This window comes from Glycine soja, chromosome 15, assembly GCF_004193775.1.
Source record: "Glycine soja cultivar W05 chromosome 15, ASM419377v2, whole genome shotgun sequence".
Classification (NCBI taxonomy): domain Eukaryota; kingdom Viridiplantae; phylum Streptophyta; class Magnoliopsida; order Fabales; family Fabaceae; genus Glycine; species Glycine soja.
The window spans coordinates 50,816,722-50,837,273 of NC_041016.1; the positions used below are offsets into that span (position 1 = coordinate 50,816,722).

Below are 20,552 nucleotides of genomic sequence, written 5' to 3' on the forward strand. Positions count from 1 at the left end.
GATATGCAAATATCTACCACAAACTCCATCACTAAACCACACAAATTCATCACAATATTAACTTGTTTAAAGTGTGGTAGACAAGGACTGTAGTTTAGATATTCTATATGCCCAATGTCAAGTCCAAAATCACATTGGCAGTCTTTGTTGAGGGAGGAAAATGAGTTTCTCAAGATTCAAGTCTAGATGTTAAATTTTTTTTACTATTTTTTTAAAAACTTTATTCAACTTACTGAATCTAGGATCAATGTTTGACTACTTAATGGTTGGGTTCAGTACTTTAAATGTTTGTGGCATCCAAGCGGCACCATTTATTTCTCTTATTGCTAAGATAGTTTATCATTCTGTTTTGTGGTTAATGATCTATTATACAACAATTTCAGGAAGTTTTGGAGCTAATTAGTTTACTGCTTTCAGGAATATGAGAAGCATCATAAGAAATTCTTGTCTACATTTAAGGGTTCTAATCTTTTTTAGGCACATGAAAAGCACCATATGAGAAGCCCTTAAAAAAGATTACAGGATTCTAATCTTTTTTACCATGCTTTTGGGATTTTAATGAGTGACTAAATTTAAGGCCTTCAAACACAAAAGTAGGAGAAACTTTCAGCAAAACTTAATAGTTTGTGTTCAAAGTAGTGCTACAACTTAATAGTTTGTATTCCTATTTTCAATTTGTTATTCACTAGCATACAAGATATAAATAAAGTAATAAACCAATACATAGTATAAGTCGACCACTGAAACCTTCAAAATATAAATTCACACCAACCAAAATATCTTAAACAAACATTATACAATACAAACCAAAAAGCCTCAAAACCAAACCAATATCTTAAACAAACATTATACAATATCATACTTCAGCCTAAAAGCCTTAAAAGTAACCCTAAACCCTTATTAAAAACCATTTTTCATAAATTATAACCTAATTTTCACTTTTTAAAATTAAAATAGATTATTGCGAATCAACTTGATCCCTAACCTGCTTGCAGATCAACTACGTCCTACCTTGTCTTTACTGCGGATGACCTAAATCCTATGCGGATCAACTACATCACAATGACAAGCAAAAATGGAAGCAGAACGACACAAGCAAAGGGACAATAGGCTTACCTCAATGGTGGAGCACCACAATGTACGTCCTACCGAAAGAGAAAAAGCTCCATGCACGTCTTGCCGGAAGAGAAAAACCACCACGATAATGCCGCCAATAATGCTCACGAAGAACGAAAGAAGAAGACACAGTCGCAGTAGCCGAACCGACACTCAGGCTCACGGAAGAAGGAGACTCAGCTCGCGGAAGAAGGACACTCAGCTCGCAGAAGAGGGAGACTGGCGGAAGAAGAAAAGGATGGTGTGCACAAAAGTTTTTAAAGAATACACAGGGGTATTCTTGACTTTTACCATTAAGTGTTGGATGCACCAATAATAATGTTGGGTGCACCTAGCATCAACCTTCATTCCTTCAAGGTATACTAAGATTTCTAAACCAAAAAAACCATTGAATTATAATTATATTACATTTAATTTTATAATCAAATTATAATTCCATTCCTTCCATTTTGAATTAGACCAAACAAATTCATAAATCCTACAATTTAATTTAATCTAATTAAATTAAAGGTAAAGATAGAACTCGTCTTTCTCTTGAATTCTCAAAGGCAAAGATATAGTAGTTATAAGAAACACAGTGAAAGTGCAATATATAAAGGTGCAAAATTCTAGTTCTAATTGATCAGAACACGAATGTCATTTCTTGTGTGTGGTATGAAGTGTTACAACTAAGACACTTTATTAAAGATAACAAACATAATGTTTTAATAATTTTTTAATTTCGTCAAATTGAGGGATTGATATGATAATAAATGCCAAATTGAGGGACTAATATGATAGTGAATGTCACGTTCAAGAACTAATATTATGACAATAGGTGTCAAATTCAGGGATTACATAGAAGATTTATGATTTTTCACATCTAACTTTAAACCTTCCCATGCACACGCGGATCATATATAAGTGTCATATGGAATTTATAAATATCTTATTAAGATACTCTGCTAAAGTGATCAGATAAGACATAACGAAGAGATGAACTTAAATTAACATAGCTGTCACGTCATTTAGAAACTAAACTGGATTCATTCAAAATAAAACAAATAATGAAGTTGATGGAGTAGATTAAAGCTCCTCGTACAACTAAAATTAAGTTAGCTAAATTGGGTAGGATTAAAGTGAAAATTTATTATGTTGTTTAAATAGCATCACACAACAACTAAAAGCTCTCAAGCTGGTTAAAAATTATAGAGATGTCAGATCCATATATTTTGATGAGGTTCAAAAGCCATGGACAACATTTCATAAATCATGGGCACCTACAAAAGGTTAAGAGGCTAATTAACGGCAATTACCATGAAGGAATTAAAGTTCAATTTAGTTTTTTTCATACTTCTACTATTTCTTTAAAGCATTTTAAAGAAGTAACTAGCTATATGAAAATTGATCAGATAAGACATAACGAAGCTGTCTCATTTGGCCTTTGATGATGATTTGCTTCTATTTGCTGAGGCAAGCCTTGATCAGGTTGAGGTTATTAATCACATTCTTGACTTGTTTTGTTGCAGTTCAGGCCAAAAGATTAATAGAGATATACTCAAATTTTCTTTTCTATGAATGTGACCAGACAAAATAGAAGCATCTTAAGTGATAAGTTTGGCTTTCATTGCACGAAGGACATAGGAAAATATCTTTGGTGAAATCTGTGTTACAAGCTCTCCCATCCTATGCTATGCAAACTGCATGCTGGCCTAGATCAATGTGATGAAGTTGATCAATAGTGTAGAGCTTTCATTTGGGGAGACAATGAGAATCAGAGACGAGTTCATACAGTTGCCTGGGAGAATATTTGCAAGCCTAAAGCTTGGGGTGGATTGGGTTTGAAAGCTGCTAGAAATGTTAACTCTGCTTTAATGATGAAGATGGGGTGGTCTTTGTGTAATAGATAATTTAAGGAATCAAGTCAATGACATTGGTTGCTTGGGGAATGGAATTGAATTGATTCTGAATTGCACAAAGTTGGGGAAGCTTGGGGAAATTGGCCACTGGTTGCTTGTGAATTTAACTTCTAAAGTGCTGAATAATCAACATAGTTGGTCTCTTATATTTGTTGTCACTATTGACAATTTATGGAAGAATAGAAATGGAAGAATTTTGGAGAATAAGTTGAGAAGTATGTTGGAAACCTCTTGCACAAATTAGAATCAAGTCAATGTCATTTCCTTGAGTTTCACGTAAGACTACAAGCAGTTGACAAAATTAAATTCAATATATCAATATGCAGAAATTATTAAATAGATCATGATCATTAAGAGTGTTCATTGTTACAACCAATGTTTGTTTAGCACATTTAAATTTTATGATTTGCATAAAAGAATTAATAACACACGATTACATGTCATGTGAAAATTAATGAGAGATCATGTAGTTTAAAATTATCTAATAATTTATATAAAATTTCCATTGAGCCAATTTAATTAGCAATGGAGGAACACATGATTGTTTATAAACACAACTCTAATTTTTTTTTAACTATTTGGATTTAAATATTTTTTTTGAAAGACTTGGAATCAAATTTAAGAAATATAAAAAAATAAATTGATGTGAACTTTTCATCCCGATATTGATAACTTGTTTTTAAACCAAATTAAAAGCCAACGAGTTATTGGTCTAAGGAAAACTAAACTCAAACATTTTAAGTAAAATCACATATTTAAGTCTTGTTTAGAGATTAATTAATACCAAAGTGAATATATCTGCTTAACATGTATAAATATTCTTACAAGAAAACATACTAAGAAAAAGATTAATGGAGATACGTTATAAAAAAAATCGTCATACATTTAATTAATAAGACAATAAGTAATAACAATACTGAATAGGCATCATTAATTTTAAAAGTTGATAAATGTAAAGGTTTGTCGATGATGATACATTGATACTTTTATCTAAGTCGGAAAGAAAGAAAAAAGTTCACATATATAAGGTGTGTATTGAATAAATTCTGGCAGATATATAGATGTTTGGTCCTCTGTGGATGGAGAATCACACAAATTAGGGCAACTTGTCAATCATGAAATAAAGTGCCTTTTGAATAGTCTTTGGAGTTTCGTCATCTTCCCGGCTTTTTCTTTTGGCATGGGTAGTCAAAAGCTACCATTTTTGTACGGAAATTCAGAAAATATTCTTAGATGATAAGCTATGGCTACTTTTGAGAGCTATTAACTATTTCGTGTGAATTGTTTCATAAGAAAGAACAAAAAAAATGCAAGAACCGATTAGAGACGCCAAGATCATATATTGATTGGTGAAGAAATTAAGTGTGTTGAAAATTTAAGATTCCCTATAAATTTTAATTAAGACTTAGATATATTTGTAATATCTCAGATTTAAAAAATTTAATTTTAATTTCTTATTTAAAAATTAATTCTTTTTAGTCTTTTAATTTCATAAAATGTTATTTTTAGTCCTTCAAAGCGAATTTGAGGGACTCAAAAAATATATTTCTCGTTTTATTTTAATCTTCAAAGTGAAATTGAGGTATTAAAAATAATATTTTATGAATTTGAGGGATTAAGAGAATAATTTAACTGCAAGACTAAAAAAGTATTTTTTTTAAAAAAAATTAGGAATTAAAAACATATTTAAATTGGTTTTTAATTAATAATAAGTGTATTTAAAAAGTGTGTTAATTGCTAGCATTTTTTCTAGATAAAAAATAATGATTGAAAAAAGAAAAAAAGAAAAAAAAATAAATAAATAAATATATATATATATATATATATATATATATATATATATATATATATATATATATATATATATATATATATATGAGTCTTTCCTTCTCCCTTCCTCTCTCTCTGCCATTCTTGTATCCCATTCTGTTTTGTATATGTGAATTTAAAAGAATTCTATTTACTGTTATTAGTGAAAATACATGCGTTGTATTGCGCATTTTTATTTTGCTATTATATTTTTTATATTAAGATTTGTTTTTTTTTTGGAATATGGGAATTTTCAAAATCATAATTTTATTTTAAAAAATAAATGATTTTAAAATTACTTTTTTAGTGTTGATTTTGAAATTATAAAAGCTATTTTTAAAAATAGATTTATAATTATGTGGTGTTTCTAGAGGATATTGTTCTACTTTTAATTTTCTAAAATTTATTAATTTTTTTTTAAAACAAATAAAAATAAAAAATAAAAAAGAATTCTACTTTCATTTTTTAAAATTTACTCTAAAAATTATCATAATTTTTTTTAAAAAAATCAATACATTAAATTTATTTTTTCTTTTAAAAATATTTTTTATTTAACCAAAATAGTGTTACCCACTTCCACAATTAACGATATACAGTTTTAAAATTTATTTAATTTTAAAAAAGAAAGAAAACGTTAAAACTTGGAAATTGGATCAGATGGAGAGGTAAAAAAATTTATCCTGATTCAGTTTTAAAATTAAAATCATAATTCTCACTTTTTAAACAAAAATTCATTCTTAAAAGTTGGTTTAAAATGATATTGAGTTTCAAACGTTTTATTTTGGATACTAATAACATCTCAAGTCAAAACAAATAATGAGATATTTTGATAGTTGATATTATTCGATACTACAGATGCCACAGATAGAAATGTAAAAGAGAAAAAGAAACTGTCATGTTTCATCTAACGAAAGGTATGATATGCAATTATGTGGGAGAAAAGATCATATGCAGTTATGTCGGAGACAATGGTGATATGCAGTTGTGTTGGAGGAAAGAAGATATGGCACAGTTATATTTATTTGTGGTTAGGATAATGGGTAATTAGTTTTGTTTTGGTTAATATATCACGAAGTCCTTGGACTGAAATTTTGATATACGAATTTTGATATACGATGAAATAAAATCACTGAAAATACGTTTTTAAAAAAGAAAATTTTTTAGATTTGTTTAAAAATATATTTTTGTCGTGTTTTCATTTTATCCAACATGAGTTGACTGGTTTCAACTGAAAATGAGATTGTATTGTTTTCAGTTTTTGATTTGTTTGGAAAAATATGTTCGTTTAAAATGAAAATAGAAATCCAACAAAACACATTTTCATCACCATGATCTATTTCCAGTGAAAATGAACATAGAAAACAACAAAATCAAACACCCTCTTATTTATGGTATCAAATTCACTTTTACTTTATATTTTTTCCTTTTTATGTTTAACTAAAAACATGAATTTATTTAAGAAGATAATTATACATGTGTATGAACATCTAGAGAAACCAAAAAGAAATTATCATATGGCTTTATCTATTGTTATAGATTAATTTTTTATTATAAAAAATATGTAATAAGTATTATTAATGTGATTGTTTTAATTCTCTGTGTATAAAAAAATAAAGTTATATATATAATTTTTATATTACTTTTTTTAAATATTCCTTTAAATTTGTCTAAATATCTATAAACAAATTTCAATTGTTCATAAAATATATTTTAATAATTAAATTAAAAATATTTTATATATATAATAATATATTTCTTAATACATATTCTTAGTTATTAAATAAAATATAATTTAAGTCATAATAAGAATATTATCATTAAATAAGATAAAAGTCACTTAGTATTTGTTTATACTTTAAGTTCAAATTTTTTTTGTTACTTATATTTAAGTTTGAAGTAGTATAGGTAAGTTATTGTAAACTTCTTTGTATCTAAGTTTGATTTTTATAAATTAAAATTGACAAATGGTTTGTTAGTTTTTTTATTACTATAGTTGATTTGTATAAATTATTAAAAATGTATAAAATATTTATATAAAAACATATAACAAAAAGTTCCAAATGTAATAAATAATAAAATCCAATTTTTCTTTGCAAATCTAAATAGATTAAATCACTAATATATTGCCATTATTATATTTCTATTAACTATTGAATGAAATTCAAAGATAAAGGATTTAATTTGAATAATTGAAAACCTTTAAGAACTGATATGAGAAATTAAAATCAAAGAGACTAAAATTGCTCATGAGCTAATTAAGGATATGTAGACTAAATGTGAAAATTAAACAAAATAAAATTAAAATTATCATCCATCATTTTTTGAAAATAATATAAAGGTGAACTCCAAAATATTATTAAAAAAAAAAGTGAGCACCAAACCTAAAAAGGAGAATGTTAACTAGTGTGGTAAGGATACTAGTTAAATAATTAAAAATTAAAAGTTTGTTTATGAAAAATTATAACATTTAATGTTATTAATATACACTTATTGTGGTTTTCAATAAAAGTCTTCTATTTATTGATTCCTACTAATATATTGAAGACACTCAATACCTAAACAAAAAGGACAAAACTTTAGATTTAATGTCATAGATGTTTTAGAGGAGGTTCTCCAATTAAAAATAGTTTCACCAAAATAACATGCCGTGACAGTCCACTTAACTAATATCTTGAAGACATTCAAAACCTAAACAAAAAGGACAAAACTTTATAGATTCAATGTCATAGATGTTTTAGGGAGGTTCTCTAATTAAGATTAGAGTTTCACCAAAATAATGTGATGACAGTCCACTGACTTTGTCGTTTAAATTACTAGAGTAACATGTCCTAGATGTCAACCTTCTTGTGAAAATTACTAAAGTAACTCCATCTTTTTAAAAATAAAAAACAACACCAAGAACACATTAAAACTGCACCTAAATGTTGTCCAAAAAAAATAAAATCTGAGTCATCTGACCAGACACAATATGGATTCTCCCTGTTCAAAATCACATTTCATGAAGTGTTTGTCTTTAAAGGAATAAATAATAAATAAGAACAGGATTAGAAACCGGGCAGAGCCAGTGGATTGTCACAAACTCAATTGCTCATAGGCTGATTCACCTCATCTCCATATCACAGAAAAATAAAACACCCCTCATCTACATCAATGCAACCTGTTTGTGTCTAACACATCGTGAATCTCATAAATTGGTGTTCAGAAAGTACCTAGAGCTACAGATTCAATGCTTTGAACATTTACTCTGTTAAATATTCATTGCATCACATATAATAAATTCGGGAGGAGTCTTGTGCTCATTGATTAGACATTTTTCCTTTTGTTTCTAATATTCATCCAAACATATTCAACCACTGGAAACAAATGCATTTTTATGCAGAACGCAAAGACTTGAGGGCCATCCCCAATCTTAAGAGAAGCATAATTTGGATTTTACAAAAAATGTAAAGAGAACTTTGGAAGGTCAAATGCAAAATTCCAATTGATTAAAATTATAATAATATATAGGGCTATGGAACAAATTATAAAGTCAAAATTTAAACTAATTTTTAATTGATAGTTATAATTCCGCATTTCTCTCAAGTCCGGAAAGACCAAAGAAAGGCTATTTGTCATTTGGGTCCACCACGGTTCATTGTACAATGGGCTAGGCACAACTTTTATACTATATAATATATATAATAGATTAACTATAATAGAAAAAATCACACTAACCATCCTTAATATTTTGAAAATTTACACAAACATCCCTATTTTTTTATCCATTACAATAATCTCCCTTGTAGGGATACAAATATAATATATAAGTGTCAATATAAATATTAAGAGCGTCAGTGCATCATACAAGGAATTATCAGTAATATTTTCAAAAACAAGTATTGGAATAAGCAAAAAAGAAGCCACATTATGTAAAATTTGAAAAGAAACTCAAGAGATGATATTTTCCCTCTGTTCAAGATCGAACTTTGATTGTAACGATTCAATAAATGACTCATTGGAGTAAAGATAAATAAATAAAGCACCCCCTAGAAAACATATAAGAAATTTTATCCTCCTTGTACGGCTCAAGAAAATAAAGAATTATAATGTATGTAAAAAATTATGATGTCAAATAGATCAATAAAATCATCAAATCAATTAAACTATGACTTAAGTATTTTTTTTTCATATTTTCTTTTTGGAAAAAAAAACTCCTCATATTTATAACTCCATAACTCAAATTTGATAATTATCAAATGAGTATAATTTATTCTCTAATAGTTAATAGTTAATTAATAGTTAATTGATAGAAGAATGGAGCCAGAAAATGCAAGAATTTATACACTATCATGCGTTGTTTACAGGCATCACCTGGTCCTGTGTCAATTCTTAAAATCATAATGAATAATCATTACTAAACTACCTAAATTTCAACCTACTTAAATTCAAATGACAAATGCACAAGAGCCAAGCCTAGAGCCACAATCTGTCAGGGAAGTTATCTTTTATAGCACAACAACACGAGAAAATCAGTCTTTTTCCACGTGTTTGCTACCATAATGCCTCCTCTGCCCATTGTACAAAGGTGGTCTTCCACATTAGTGAGCCATTGCTGTAGCATGTGAGAAATGGAAACCACCCTCATCTGTATAATAAACAAAAAAGACCATCAAGAAAGGTTATACAAAGAATTGGTTTAGGAATCATCAGTGCTGTATTGAGTAACATAGTGAACCCAAAAACATCATCCCCAAATACTAATATTAAAATGGTGATTTCCACAAGTAATAATAATATGGCATTTTCATCACATCATGCTTGAGTGAGAATTACATTACTTTATTAATATAAAAAGAGTACTTAGTACGGTATCGCTAAATACATAGGCTATGGTTGTTTGAATAGGAGAAACAGGGAAGTAAAGAGTCTGGAATAATTTTCTTTTTTCATGAATAATTTGGAATCGAGTTTACTTCACACTCGTTTGGTACAATAAAATTGTGGGATGAATGAACATGGAGTGCAATTTATGGCTTCTCTACAGCATGAAAGTGAGTTGGAAGTGACTCTCCACTCTACCAAGTAACAATCAGAGAAAATCAAAACCTTTCCATTCCAAACCATTGTTAGTTTTCTCCACATTTTACACTCAAATTAGCAGAGTCCCAGGCATTGGTTGAAATTCAGTAGATAAACTATAAACTATTTTATTATGCCAACACCCTATCACATGTATATCAATTTAAATAATATGTACAGAAATATAGAGTAGAACCAAATGCAAATTCTAATATTTCATTTATGATTGGGATAAGTATAAGATAGCTAGAAATGAAACCAAAAAGGCGGTGAGTGAGGCAAGAGCCCAAGCTTTTGACGGACTATACCAAGCTCTAGGCACCAGGGACGGAGAAAGATCTATATATAGGCTTGCTAAGGGTAGAGAGAGGAAGACTAGAGATTTGGATCAAGTAAAGTGTGTTAAGGATGAAGAAGGCAAAGTCTTAGTGCATGAAAAAGATATCAAGGAAAGGTGGAAGGCGTATTTCCACAACTTATTTAATGATGGATATGGATATGACTCTAGCAGTCTAGACACAAGAGAAGAGGACCGGAACTATAAGTACTATCGTCGGATTCAGAAACAGGAAGTAAAGGAAGCGTTGACAAGAATAAGTAACGGTAAGGCGGTGGGGCCAGACAACATACCTATTGAAGTGTGGAAAACTCTTGGAGATAGAGGTCTTGAGTGGCTCACCAAACTCTTTAATGAAATTATGAGGTCAAAACGCATGCCGGAGGAATGGAGGAGAAGCACGTTAGTGCCAATCTATAAGAACAAGGGGGATATACAAAATTGTGCAAATTATAGGGGAATCAAGCTCATGAGTCATACCATGAAATTATGGGAAAGAGTGATCGAACGGAGATTAAGAAAGGAGACTCAAGTTACTGAGAATCAATTTGGTTTCATGCCGGGAAGGTCGACCATGGAAGCGATTTATTTAATACGGTGGGTGATGGAGCAATATCGCATGGACCAACAAGACTTGCACTTGATTTTTATTGACTTGGAGAAAGCGTATGATAGAGTGCCTAGAGAGATTTTGTGGAAAGCTCTAGAGAAGAAAGGGGTTAGGGTTGCATATATTCGAGCTATCCAAGATATGTATGATAGGGTATCGACTAGTGTTAGGACACAGGGTGGAGAGTCAGACGATTTTCCCATCACAATTGGTTTGCATCAAGGGTCAACCCTTAGCCCCTACCTTTTTACCTTAATTCTGGATGTCCTCACGGAACAAATCCAAGAGATAGCGCCGAGATGCATGTTTTTTGCAGATGACATAGTCCTCCTTGGAGAGTCGAGGGAGGAGTTGAATGAGAGGTTGGAAACTTGGAGACGAGCTCTAGAAACACATGGCTTTCGCCTAAGCAGAAGCAAATCGGAGTATATGGAATGTAAGTTCAACAAAAGAAGGAGGGTTTCTAACTCAGAGGTGAAAATAGGAGACCATATTATCCCTCAAGTCACACGGTTTAAATATCTTGGGTCTGTAATACAGGATGATGGAGAAATTGAAGGGGATGTGAATCATCGCATTCAAGCAGGATGGATGAAATGGAGAAAAGCATCGGGGGTGTTATGTGATGCAAAGGTACCGATCAAGCTAAAGGGAAAGTTTTATCGGACTGCGGTAAGACCGGCGATTTTGTACGGAACAGAATGTTGGGCGGTCAAGAGCCAACATGAGAATAAAGTAGGTGTAGCGGAGATGAGGATGTTGCGGTGGATGTGTGGTAAGACTCGACAGGATAAAATTAGAAACGAAGCTATTAGAGAGAGAGTTGGAGTAGCGCCTATTGTAGAGAAGATGGTGAAAAATAGACTTAGGTGGTTTGGGCATGTAGAGAGAAGACCGGTAAACTCTGTAGTGAGGAGAGTAGACCAGATGGAGAGAAGGCAAACAATTCGAGGCAGAGGAAGACCCAAAAAGACTATAAGAGAGGTTATCAAAAAGGATCTCGAACTTAATGATTTGGATAGAAGTATGGTACTTGATAGAACATTATGGCGGAAGTTGATCCATGTAGCCGACCCCACCTAGTGGAATAAGGCGTTGTTGTTGTTGTTGTTGTTGTATGATTGGGCACTAAATAGATCCATTTAACAATCAAATGAAGTCCACAGTATTCTAATTTCTAATTTAGAGGACCATTCATGAAAGGAAAAATCTCAGATGGCAATTGCAATAAGGTATCAATCAAAACTGAGAAATACCACTTTCGCCGTCAGAAAGATCTGCAAGCCTTGCAATTGCATCAATAAGAGCTTGCTCATGATCCTGCCATTTATTTCATATCAATTAATCCATGCATACACCATTTACAAGAAAATAAAAGAAAGGTCAGACTGTCATATATAATTGTCCCTTACCTTCAATACTTTCTTGACTTGCTCGATTTCAAGTGCATCGGGATGTTTTGCATTGAATACCCTCTCCACCTGTCAAGTTCACCAGATACTTAAATATGTCAAAAAAACAAAAGATCAAACAATCTCAAAGAGTACGATTGAACTGTTTTCAGTTACCTCCTTTACTAACGTGTCTGTGTGAAGTATTTGTATATCATCTGGAGTCTTCATTCCTATTCCATTCTGTGATGGTAAGAAATCTTTTCTGGATTGCCCCTTTGCAGTTCCCCTACCTTTTCCAACTCCTGGAACACTTCCACGTCCTACAGATCTTCTCATCCCATTACCAGATCCACCAAAACCCTGTCGACGATTGACTCCGGGATCCTCACCAACCCACTGAATATCTGCAGGAGACATCTGCAGTAACAATAATACATTTGAATAAGCTAAAACATTACTATCAAGTGCAACGCATATCATGCAGATGGACTGGAAATCCATATTCTTCATAGCATTGAACATTCAAGATACATGGAAGAGCACTGCTTCCATTTTATGAAAATCAAATAGCCACCCAACACAATTCAGGGTGTAATGAAAATGAAAATTTAAAACAAGTCAAAATTTCATTTATTTGAGTACCTATTTCTTTTCATATGGTATCAGTAGCTGCAGTCATTAAGTTTGAAGTACTATACATCATATGCACATTCCTGAACAAAAATAGTCAAAAGAAAAGTTGACTAAAAGCCGGTTTTCATTCCCCATTTCAGTGCTGAAAATGAAAAGATTACAATACATGCCAAAAAAAACAAAGCACAAAATCATAAACTGTCTTTATGAGTAACCATTTCCTCATTCAACATGTTAAGTAAAAATAGATTTTGCTAGTATTAGTATAGTGAATTTTATCGTATTAAATGCCTAATAACTCCTTTTAAAATGATTTTAGCATTTAAAATGAATATTTTCAAACATTACAAATTTAGTGCCTATTTTGTCGATGCTAAAAAGTCTGGAGAGAATCAGGGCTAAAAGTTTTAGTTTCACCAAACATGCCCAAACTCTCAATTTAAAGATGGAAAAATCAAAGCTTACAAAAATATTCCTTTAGACATACTAGTCTGTGAAGCAGAGTTATCGGGAAACATATATAAACAATATCTACTAATTACTACTGCAAAACAAAATTTCCATAAATTTATAGGGTATTGAAAAGCTAGTATGCATCACCACTTCAGCACAAATTAATTACAATGAAAGAATTAATACAGGAACATAAATGTTTGATAGCTAAAAACAGCATCAGTTATTGACGGAGCATGTTATGAATTTGTATGTCATACTCTTAAAAACTAACATTTTTTTCCTGAAAATATGATTGCACTTACAATAGAAAGTTAAAAGATATTTTGGGCTCATCTTTCATGGCCAGCTTTATATGCAAGGGCTGATGGCTAGTGGGAGGGAACCCTAAAAGAATTATAAAAACACCCAGACCATCCCAGGAAAACTAAGCAGTTGTGTTGGGATAATGTTTCCGCAATCTTAATTGTCCCTCCTTCCTAGAGTGTGTGCTTCTTACCCACTCTTTGATAGAAGTTTCTGCAGAGATACAGAGCCAAGAAGAACTACAAAAGAACATAGGGAAGAAACTCTACTTGGACTCATTCTGCTTTACTTGATGTTGAAACATGCAATGCTCATTGCCTTTTCTTCTATTCACCTCAATCTCACAACTAAGACTAACTGTTTTACATTTAGGTTGCATTTGATAAACATGTTAGAATGGAATGGGACAAAACATAACAAAACTTCCTTTCAATGTTTGGTGCATTTTAACATTAAAAACATTTCAGTTCTACCAAAAGGTGGAACCAGAGATAGAATGGTATGAAACATTTGTTCCATTTCATACTGTCCACACACCAAATGCTACATTAGAGAAAAGAAAACAAGTTCCTATGATGCAGGGCCACTAGAGTATCCAATCTGAATCCAGCGAACATGAGCCAGATCCAGAATTGAAAAAACATTATTGACATATCATGCATACATATGGCAGCTAAATGATATATTCAAAAATGATAAATGCAAAAGAAATGGGTAGACTTCTCAGTTTTAACAAAGGTACATAAAGCCCCAAGTAATAATAATTTTTTAACAGAAGAACTTACCTTTTAGGAAAAAAAAAATCTAATTTGTCTTCAGTATTACTCCCTCTGGTCTCAAAAAAAAAAAAAAAAAAAACTTAGGCTTATTAAGAAAATTGGTTAACATCATTTAATTGTACCATTCTCATTCAAAAAATAAGTTTTTTTTTTTAAACTATCCTTCCTTAGAACTTGACATCAAGAATAAAGAGAGACATTGGAAATAAAACTATTTTCCATCTTGATATTCTAAAAATATAAATAATAAAACCATGACATATGGATTTTTTGAAATTCCTAAGTAATATAATAGATTTTAGCAATGGTAAACTATTTTTTTCTATGAAACACTTAATACTAGAAAAATGTTCTTTTATTGATAATAGATGATGAACTTTTTGTTGCCACATACATGCTGAATCACTTTTAGAGAAAACTAGAAACCTCTTCTTTTCAAAGAAATGGAACATTGACAGCAACCATTTTAGGGGTGGGGGTGTCATGAGAACTCTCTGTTCTCTTACTGCTTGAATTCCACTTCAAGTCTCTCAATCCAAACATTTTTACAACCATAATTTTATAGTTATAACATATTTGTAAAAATAAGAGAAACATAGGTAAGTGGAGTGAAAACCGTGTGTCAGAGTACACAACGGGATGCTCATTTATATAGACGGATAGTAATATTTACACATAATTAGAGGAGATTAAATTTCCCCTAAATCAAATCATATCAAATCAATTTATAATAAATGAGCTTTCCAAAAAAAATATATAATAAATGACATATTTATTCCTGATCCTCGACACACCCCTCAAGCTAAAGCTTCCTAAGTTGAGAGAGCTTGTTCCAAATAAGGTAACCCTAGAGAAACGAAAGACGGTTCTCGCCATGTGGTTGTGCCGGATCAATGATGGCTTGACAGCAGCCAACAAAGGCCCACAATGATAATGGAGACCAGTGTGACTCTTGTCAGAGATGCGTCACGCTTTGTGTGCGTGAACTATACACGCTGAAAAAGGGCCCTGCATGGGGTCACATGCAGCGGTGTTTTGAGTTGACTGTGCATATGAATGGCATGGCGATCTTTGGCGATGAGCGACAGTGGTTGAACGTGAGCTCCGACGGAAAGACAACGGGAAGTTTGTCACACAAGGGCAGAGCAGCCGCATGGTTCACTGCAAAAAAGGAAATCAAAGGGGAACACAGAATGACCCAAAATTTAAGGGCCAGTGTCAAAATGGAGGGGCAATAGCACCAATGGAAGTGCGGCCGCAATGGCAGCCGGATGCGCTGGAACAATGGAGCACGAAAATGGTGTTTGGCACACAATAGATGGGTGCGTGAGAGAGCCTTTGAGCTCCGATGAGGTCGTCGCCACCACCATTGTGTAGATCAGTGGACAGCGATGCTGGTGGCTGGGTCACCAGCCGGAAAGGCACCGTAGCTCCAGCAGCAGCTACCAGAAAATGCGAAGGAAAAGAGGAAAGGGTCATCGGAATAAGTATGACTGACCATAAAGGTCCACTGGGGACAGTAGGTTCCTGGTGGAGGACAGTTTTCGATATTCCCTCAACCAAGCTTTGATACCATGTAAAAATAAGAGAAATTGAGTGAAAATTGTGTGTCAGAGTATATTGCGGGACAAATTGGCTTCTTTGTTGTCCTTTTCCTAGCTGTCCCTGTGCTGTCCATGTAGTTGTGTTAATATTTAATTTTGTTAATATTTAATTTTGTGATTCAATTTTAAAACTGTGTGGTTTTCAAGGGGCAGCACAGGGACAGCTGGAAAAGGGACAGCAGAGAAGCCAGGTCCATTGCGGGATTGACATTTATATAGACGGATAGTACTAATTACACATAATTAGAGGAGATTAAGTTTCCCCTAAATCAGATCCTATCAAATCAATTTATAATAAATGACATTTATTCCTGACTCTCAACAGTATTAAATATACCTCTGACAGATTAACCCACTCCCATGATTCATTTGCAGTCCCCAAGTCATAGAACAAAGCATGTAGACCCTGAAAAGTTAGAAATAAAAATAAGCATGTCAGCTACATACTAACTGACAATTTTTTAATTATTGGGGGAATGTAAGTACTTCGGATCGATTGTAGTCGGAGATAACAGCTTCATAAAAGTTGTTGTCATCAGGCCATCTTGTTCGCACTCTTCTACCAACTAATGAATCCAACGATGCTCCCTCAGCAAGCTCACCCATGACAGTGCCAGAGGTAACTCTATTAGGTACTTGATTCCTTCCACCTAGTCCAGATGAAGGATATTGCTTTATTGAAGATACACCAGGTAATGCATGGCCCTGCAAGTAAACAACAATGTTGCTTGTTTATTATTCCTTAGCACTAAATTATGTATTCCTGATCTGCATCAGAGTCAAACCCAAGCTCAGTGAAGATAAACAGAAATGAAGAGCACTGTGTGAATTCATCGTTTGCTTACAGGTTTGTGCTTCTTGCCCTTAGATCCAGAAACAGGTCCTCGTTTTTCCACCAAAGATGACTGAACAGGTGCATCCACGGATTGGGGATGAAATGGAGAAGGCCCACCAAAAGATTGTGATAGTGCAGATGGAGTTATCTTCTGCTTCTTACGGGATGCAGAGATAGGGGGACTTGGAATTGAATCATGAATAGCTTGCCCAAAACTCAGCACACCAAGCTGATTGCCTCCTGCCTGTCTCCACTCCCTAAAATCAATGTTCAATAAGGTGTTGATTAACAAAATGACAGTGCATATGTGGAAAAAGCAATGACAATCTAACTTATGAAGCATAGATCAACAAGAAGCCATGTTTCACAGTTTTATCAGACCTTATATTTTGTATGACATCATCTGCATTAACATGACCTAGAAGTTCTCTGAGTTCCTCATTTGATAATCTTAGCTCTTTTCTAAGTTCTGTAGTCAAACTTTCCTTCTCCTGAAGAAATACACGTCATTAAAACCTGACCAAACAATTTTAAAAATATTAGATACGTGAAAACCAAATGACGGAATATATACCCAAGTAATGACATCAGCTTGAGCCTTAAAGGCTCGTAGAACTGAACTGTATGCTTCCTTCTCAAGTTGGTGAATTTGAGTTTCCATATCAATTTCTCCATACATCCTTGCATATGGAATTGAACCTACTGCACTTCCATTTCCTGCAAGATGTGCTCCTCTGGGGATTCTATTTTGATGTGTTGGTGGAAAATCATCATCAGTTCCTGCAATCAAGTGAACGGATGCAATGTAAGTATAACATGTGAGGCAAGACCACGAATCATTGAAATAAGTATCAACCAGACTTTTTTGGTGAAGGTGAAATATCTATCTGATTCTCAAGAAAAGCATTGTAAGAACAATTCCAAGCATCAGAAGTAGAACACATGCATTTACTATTTATACAAAGTTAGGACACAACCCATCCACCATAACAATTAAATTAACTAGATAAGAGGTACTATCTAAAGGGAGAATTAATAATTAAGAGCACCGAAATTTCATCATGGGTACAAAGCAAGCAGTATGACATAAACTAGCATTACACTGTATCATAAAGAGAACTGTGTACACAATAGTGCCAAAAAAGAAAGATGGGGGAGGGGTTAAAAAAAGTTGTCATTTAAGGACCTTGAGAGCATAAACATTTTATTTAGAAAAGCTTTAAGTTCTAGTAAACAAATGGATAGGAATTTCCATATGATTCTTCCTTATTAAGTTTGAAAATTTTAAGAAACTACTTCTCAATCAAACCATCAATTAGGATAATCTCAGGCAGAAGAAGAGTTCAGCACCTACTGCTGGTAAAGGTGAGGCATGACTAAAGTGCTCCATTGCTAACTTAAAGAAAGAAACCCAAGAGGCTCAGCCATCAGATTCTCTAAACAAGTGACTAATGGCCTGTCTTTGGAACTCTATGCAGAAAGCAGCTTGGAATTTTGAAATATAACATTTTAATCTTTTATGTTTATAAAAAATGTCAACCTTGAGCAGTTAAATTTATATGGCACATTAATGCAAAACAACCAAGTAATTTCCTGTTTGCTTCCTTTTTTCTAATGCATTTCTTTAGCAAGGTACACACTTTTCTGCCTCTCTCAAGTCATTAAAATTCCCTCAGGCCTCAGGACACCCTTAACTGTCCATTCGAAGACAAGCTAACAAGAAAATTCACACTTTCGCAAGACTTCTTTCATCACGGAATAAACACAACAACAAAAGCCTTATCCTTATGGGTGACGTCGATTTCATAAATCACATAATGCCATTGGGTTGATTAAAGACCAAATTCTTAGGAATATTATTCACCATGAAATCCCGCTTAACAATTTCCTCTAGTGTCCCTGTTGGTCTCCCTCTCCCCCTTTTTGCAAGACTAAAAACCATGCAATTTACTCTCCTCGCTAGTGTTTTCAATGGGCTTCTTTGCCCATGTTCAAACCACCTTAACCAATTTGCTATCATCTTTTCCTCAATCAATGCCACACCAATATTTCCTCACACACATCATGGAATAAACATATTCAAGAAAAACACTAATCCTCTAGCCCCTTGAGACATTACAATTCAAATCACAAAACACGCACCACTAGTACTATACCCTTCAATCAAACACGTTCTTAAGTTACTCGCGTTTACAATACGGAAAACATAAAACGAACACAAACTCAGATTCCCCAAGAAATGCATGAAACCCAACAATTTGGCGCAAATTAAAATCCTCACACCACACTACCCAATAACCCATAAAAAGAAGAATTAAAAACAACGAAACCCAAACAAAGCCCTAACCCTAGAATCAAAAAAGAATTAAAGGAAGCAGAGACAGGCAAAAAGAAAGGAACTTTAAAATGAAACTCACCGCTACTATCGTAGGGTTCGTGGTCCATAGCCAGTTTGCACCAAAATTGAAAGCACCCAGATTCAGGAGAGAGAGAAAAAAGCGCAAAAACCAAGATTCCGGCGAAATGGACAGTGTACGAGGAACGCAGAGTCGAAGCCGAAGAGGAATTCGAAGGTAGAATCGAACTATGGGTGGTTCTGTCGAGTAGAGCCTCAAATTTGTCGAATTGGACACTAAGTGGTGACTCGTTGTTTTTAAGAGAGCTCCCGCCCAAACGGCCATACTAACAATAATAGTTTTTTACATTTGAAATCATTAAAAAATAATGATTTATTTTAGTTTTTAATTTTAATTTAGATTTTACAACCTTTTTTTACTATTAGATTTTACCACCCTAGTTTTCTTCTTTTTTTTTTGGTGTTAAACTAATCCTTTTAATATATAAGATTCTCTTTGGAGTGATTTTGTGGTTTAAATTTTGAAATTTTTAAGAATAAAAATCAGATTTAGAATTAAGTCAAGGAACTCAGAAAGATGTTTTTACTTGTGACTCTCTTGAAAGAAACATTCAACATAAGTGTAAATTCTTTTAGGGAGATGTGTGGTTGTTTTAGAAGATGCTTTGGATTTGTGTAGAAATGACGAAAAAAATTTGTATTCACAAATTCATGAAAACTTTTCAAACAAATACCAATGGGAAATGGACGGATAATATCCATGTCCAACCCGAATTGTTATCATCCCTAATCTCACGTTTTCCCTTGGCCATATCACGCATCTACAAGGTAAAGAAAGTTCAAAATAGATAAGAACACAAGGAACAATTATTGTTGGAAAATCCACGCCCAAGAAAGGATAAACAAAGTAACATACTTGAGAATAGCATATAGCTAAGTTTACTTTCATGCATATATAAGCTTAGAGAAGTTAATCAAGTAATTGATCGTGTATAATTAAATTTGGTTTCTCATTGGATGAGAATTTACAGATTATTTTATTATTATTTTAGTCCATTTTTTCTTTCGATGTATTTGCTAGCTAGTAGATATTGCTAATTTTTTTCTTTCCGAGAGGTTTTTAGCTTGTAGGGGTTGATGCTCCTTCTTTATCACTAAAATATACTTGAGAATAGCGTAAAAAATAATTAGAAAGACTAAAAACCAAAGGGTATTATGCAACCGATAGTAATCGTAGAGTGAATGATGTGAGGAGATAACTATAAAAGTCATGTCAAACATATCCAACATGACTCTTATCTGCTTCCTAGAAAGCTACCAATCAGCTGAATCAAGTTTCCGACATATGCCATTATACTTAGTGA

General features: G+C 32.7%; 1 protein-coding gene across 1 annotated transcript; it reads right to left on the bottom strand.

Moving 5' to 3' along the window:
- Positions 1–9,121: 9,121 nt before the first annotated feature.
- Positions 9,122–19,493, bottom strand: LOC114387002 (protein EMSY-LIKE 3-like). The gene is made up of 10 exons (XM_028347095.1): positions 19,250–19,493; positions 17,407–17,612; positions 17,214–17,323; positions 16,843–17,089; positions 16,484–16,702; positions 16,335–16,403; positions 12,397–12,639; positions 12,241–12,309; positions 12,085–12,148; positions 9,122–9,447 (listed from the first exon to the last, which is right to left on the bottom strand). The coding sequence occupies exons 1-10, from the start codon at positions 19,275–19,277 to the stop codon at positions 9,401–9,403; spliced, it is 1,302 nt and encodes a 433-aa protein (XP_028202896.1). The 5' UTR covers positions 19,278–19,493; the 3' UTR covers positions 9,122–9,400.
- Positions 19,494–20,552: the final 1,059 nt, after the last annotated feature.

Bases quoted from the DNA above. Each gene is read 5' to 3' on its own strand.
- LOC114387002 (XM_028347095.1), bottom strand. From the start codon at position 19,277: ATGGACCACGAACCCTACGATAGTAGCG. The intron at 17,324-17,406 runs GTATATATTCCG...GTATTTCTTCAG, and splicing joins AAGCTGATGTCATTACTTGG to GAGAAGGAAAGTTTGACTAC. The intron at 12,149-12,240 runs GTAAGGGACAAT...AATAAATGGCAG, and splicing joins AAGTCAAGAAAGTATTGAAG to GATCATGAGCAAGCTCTTAT.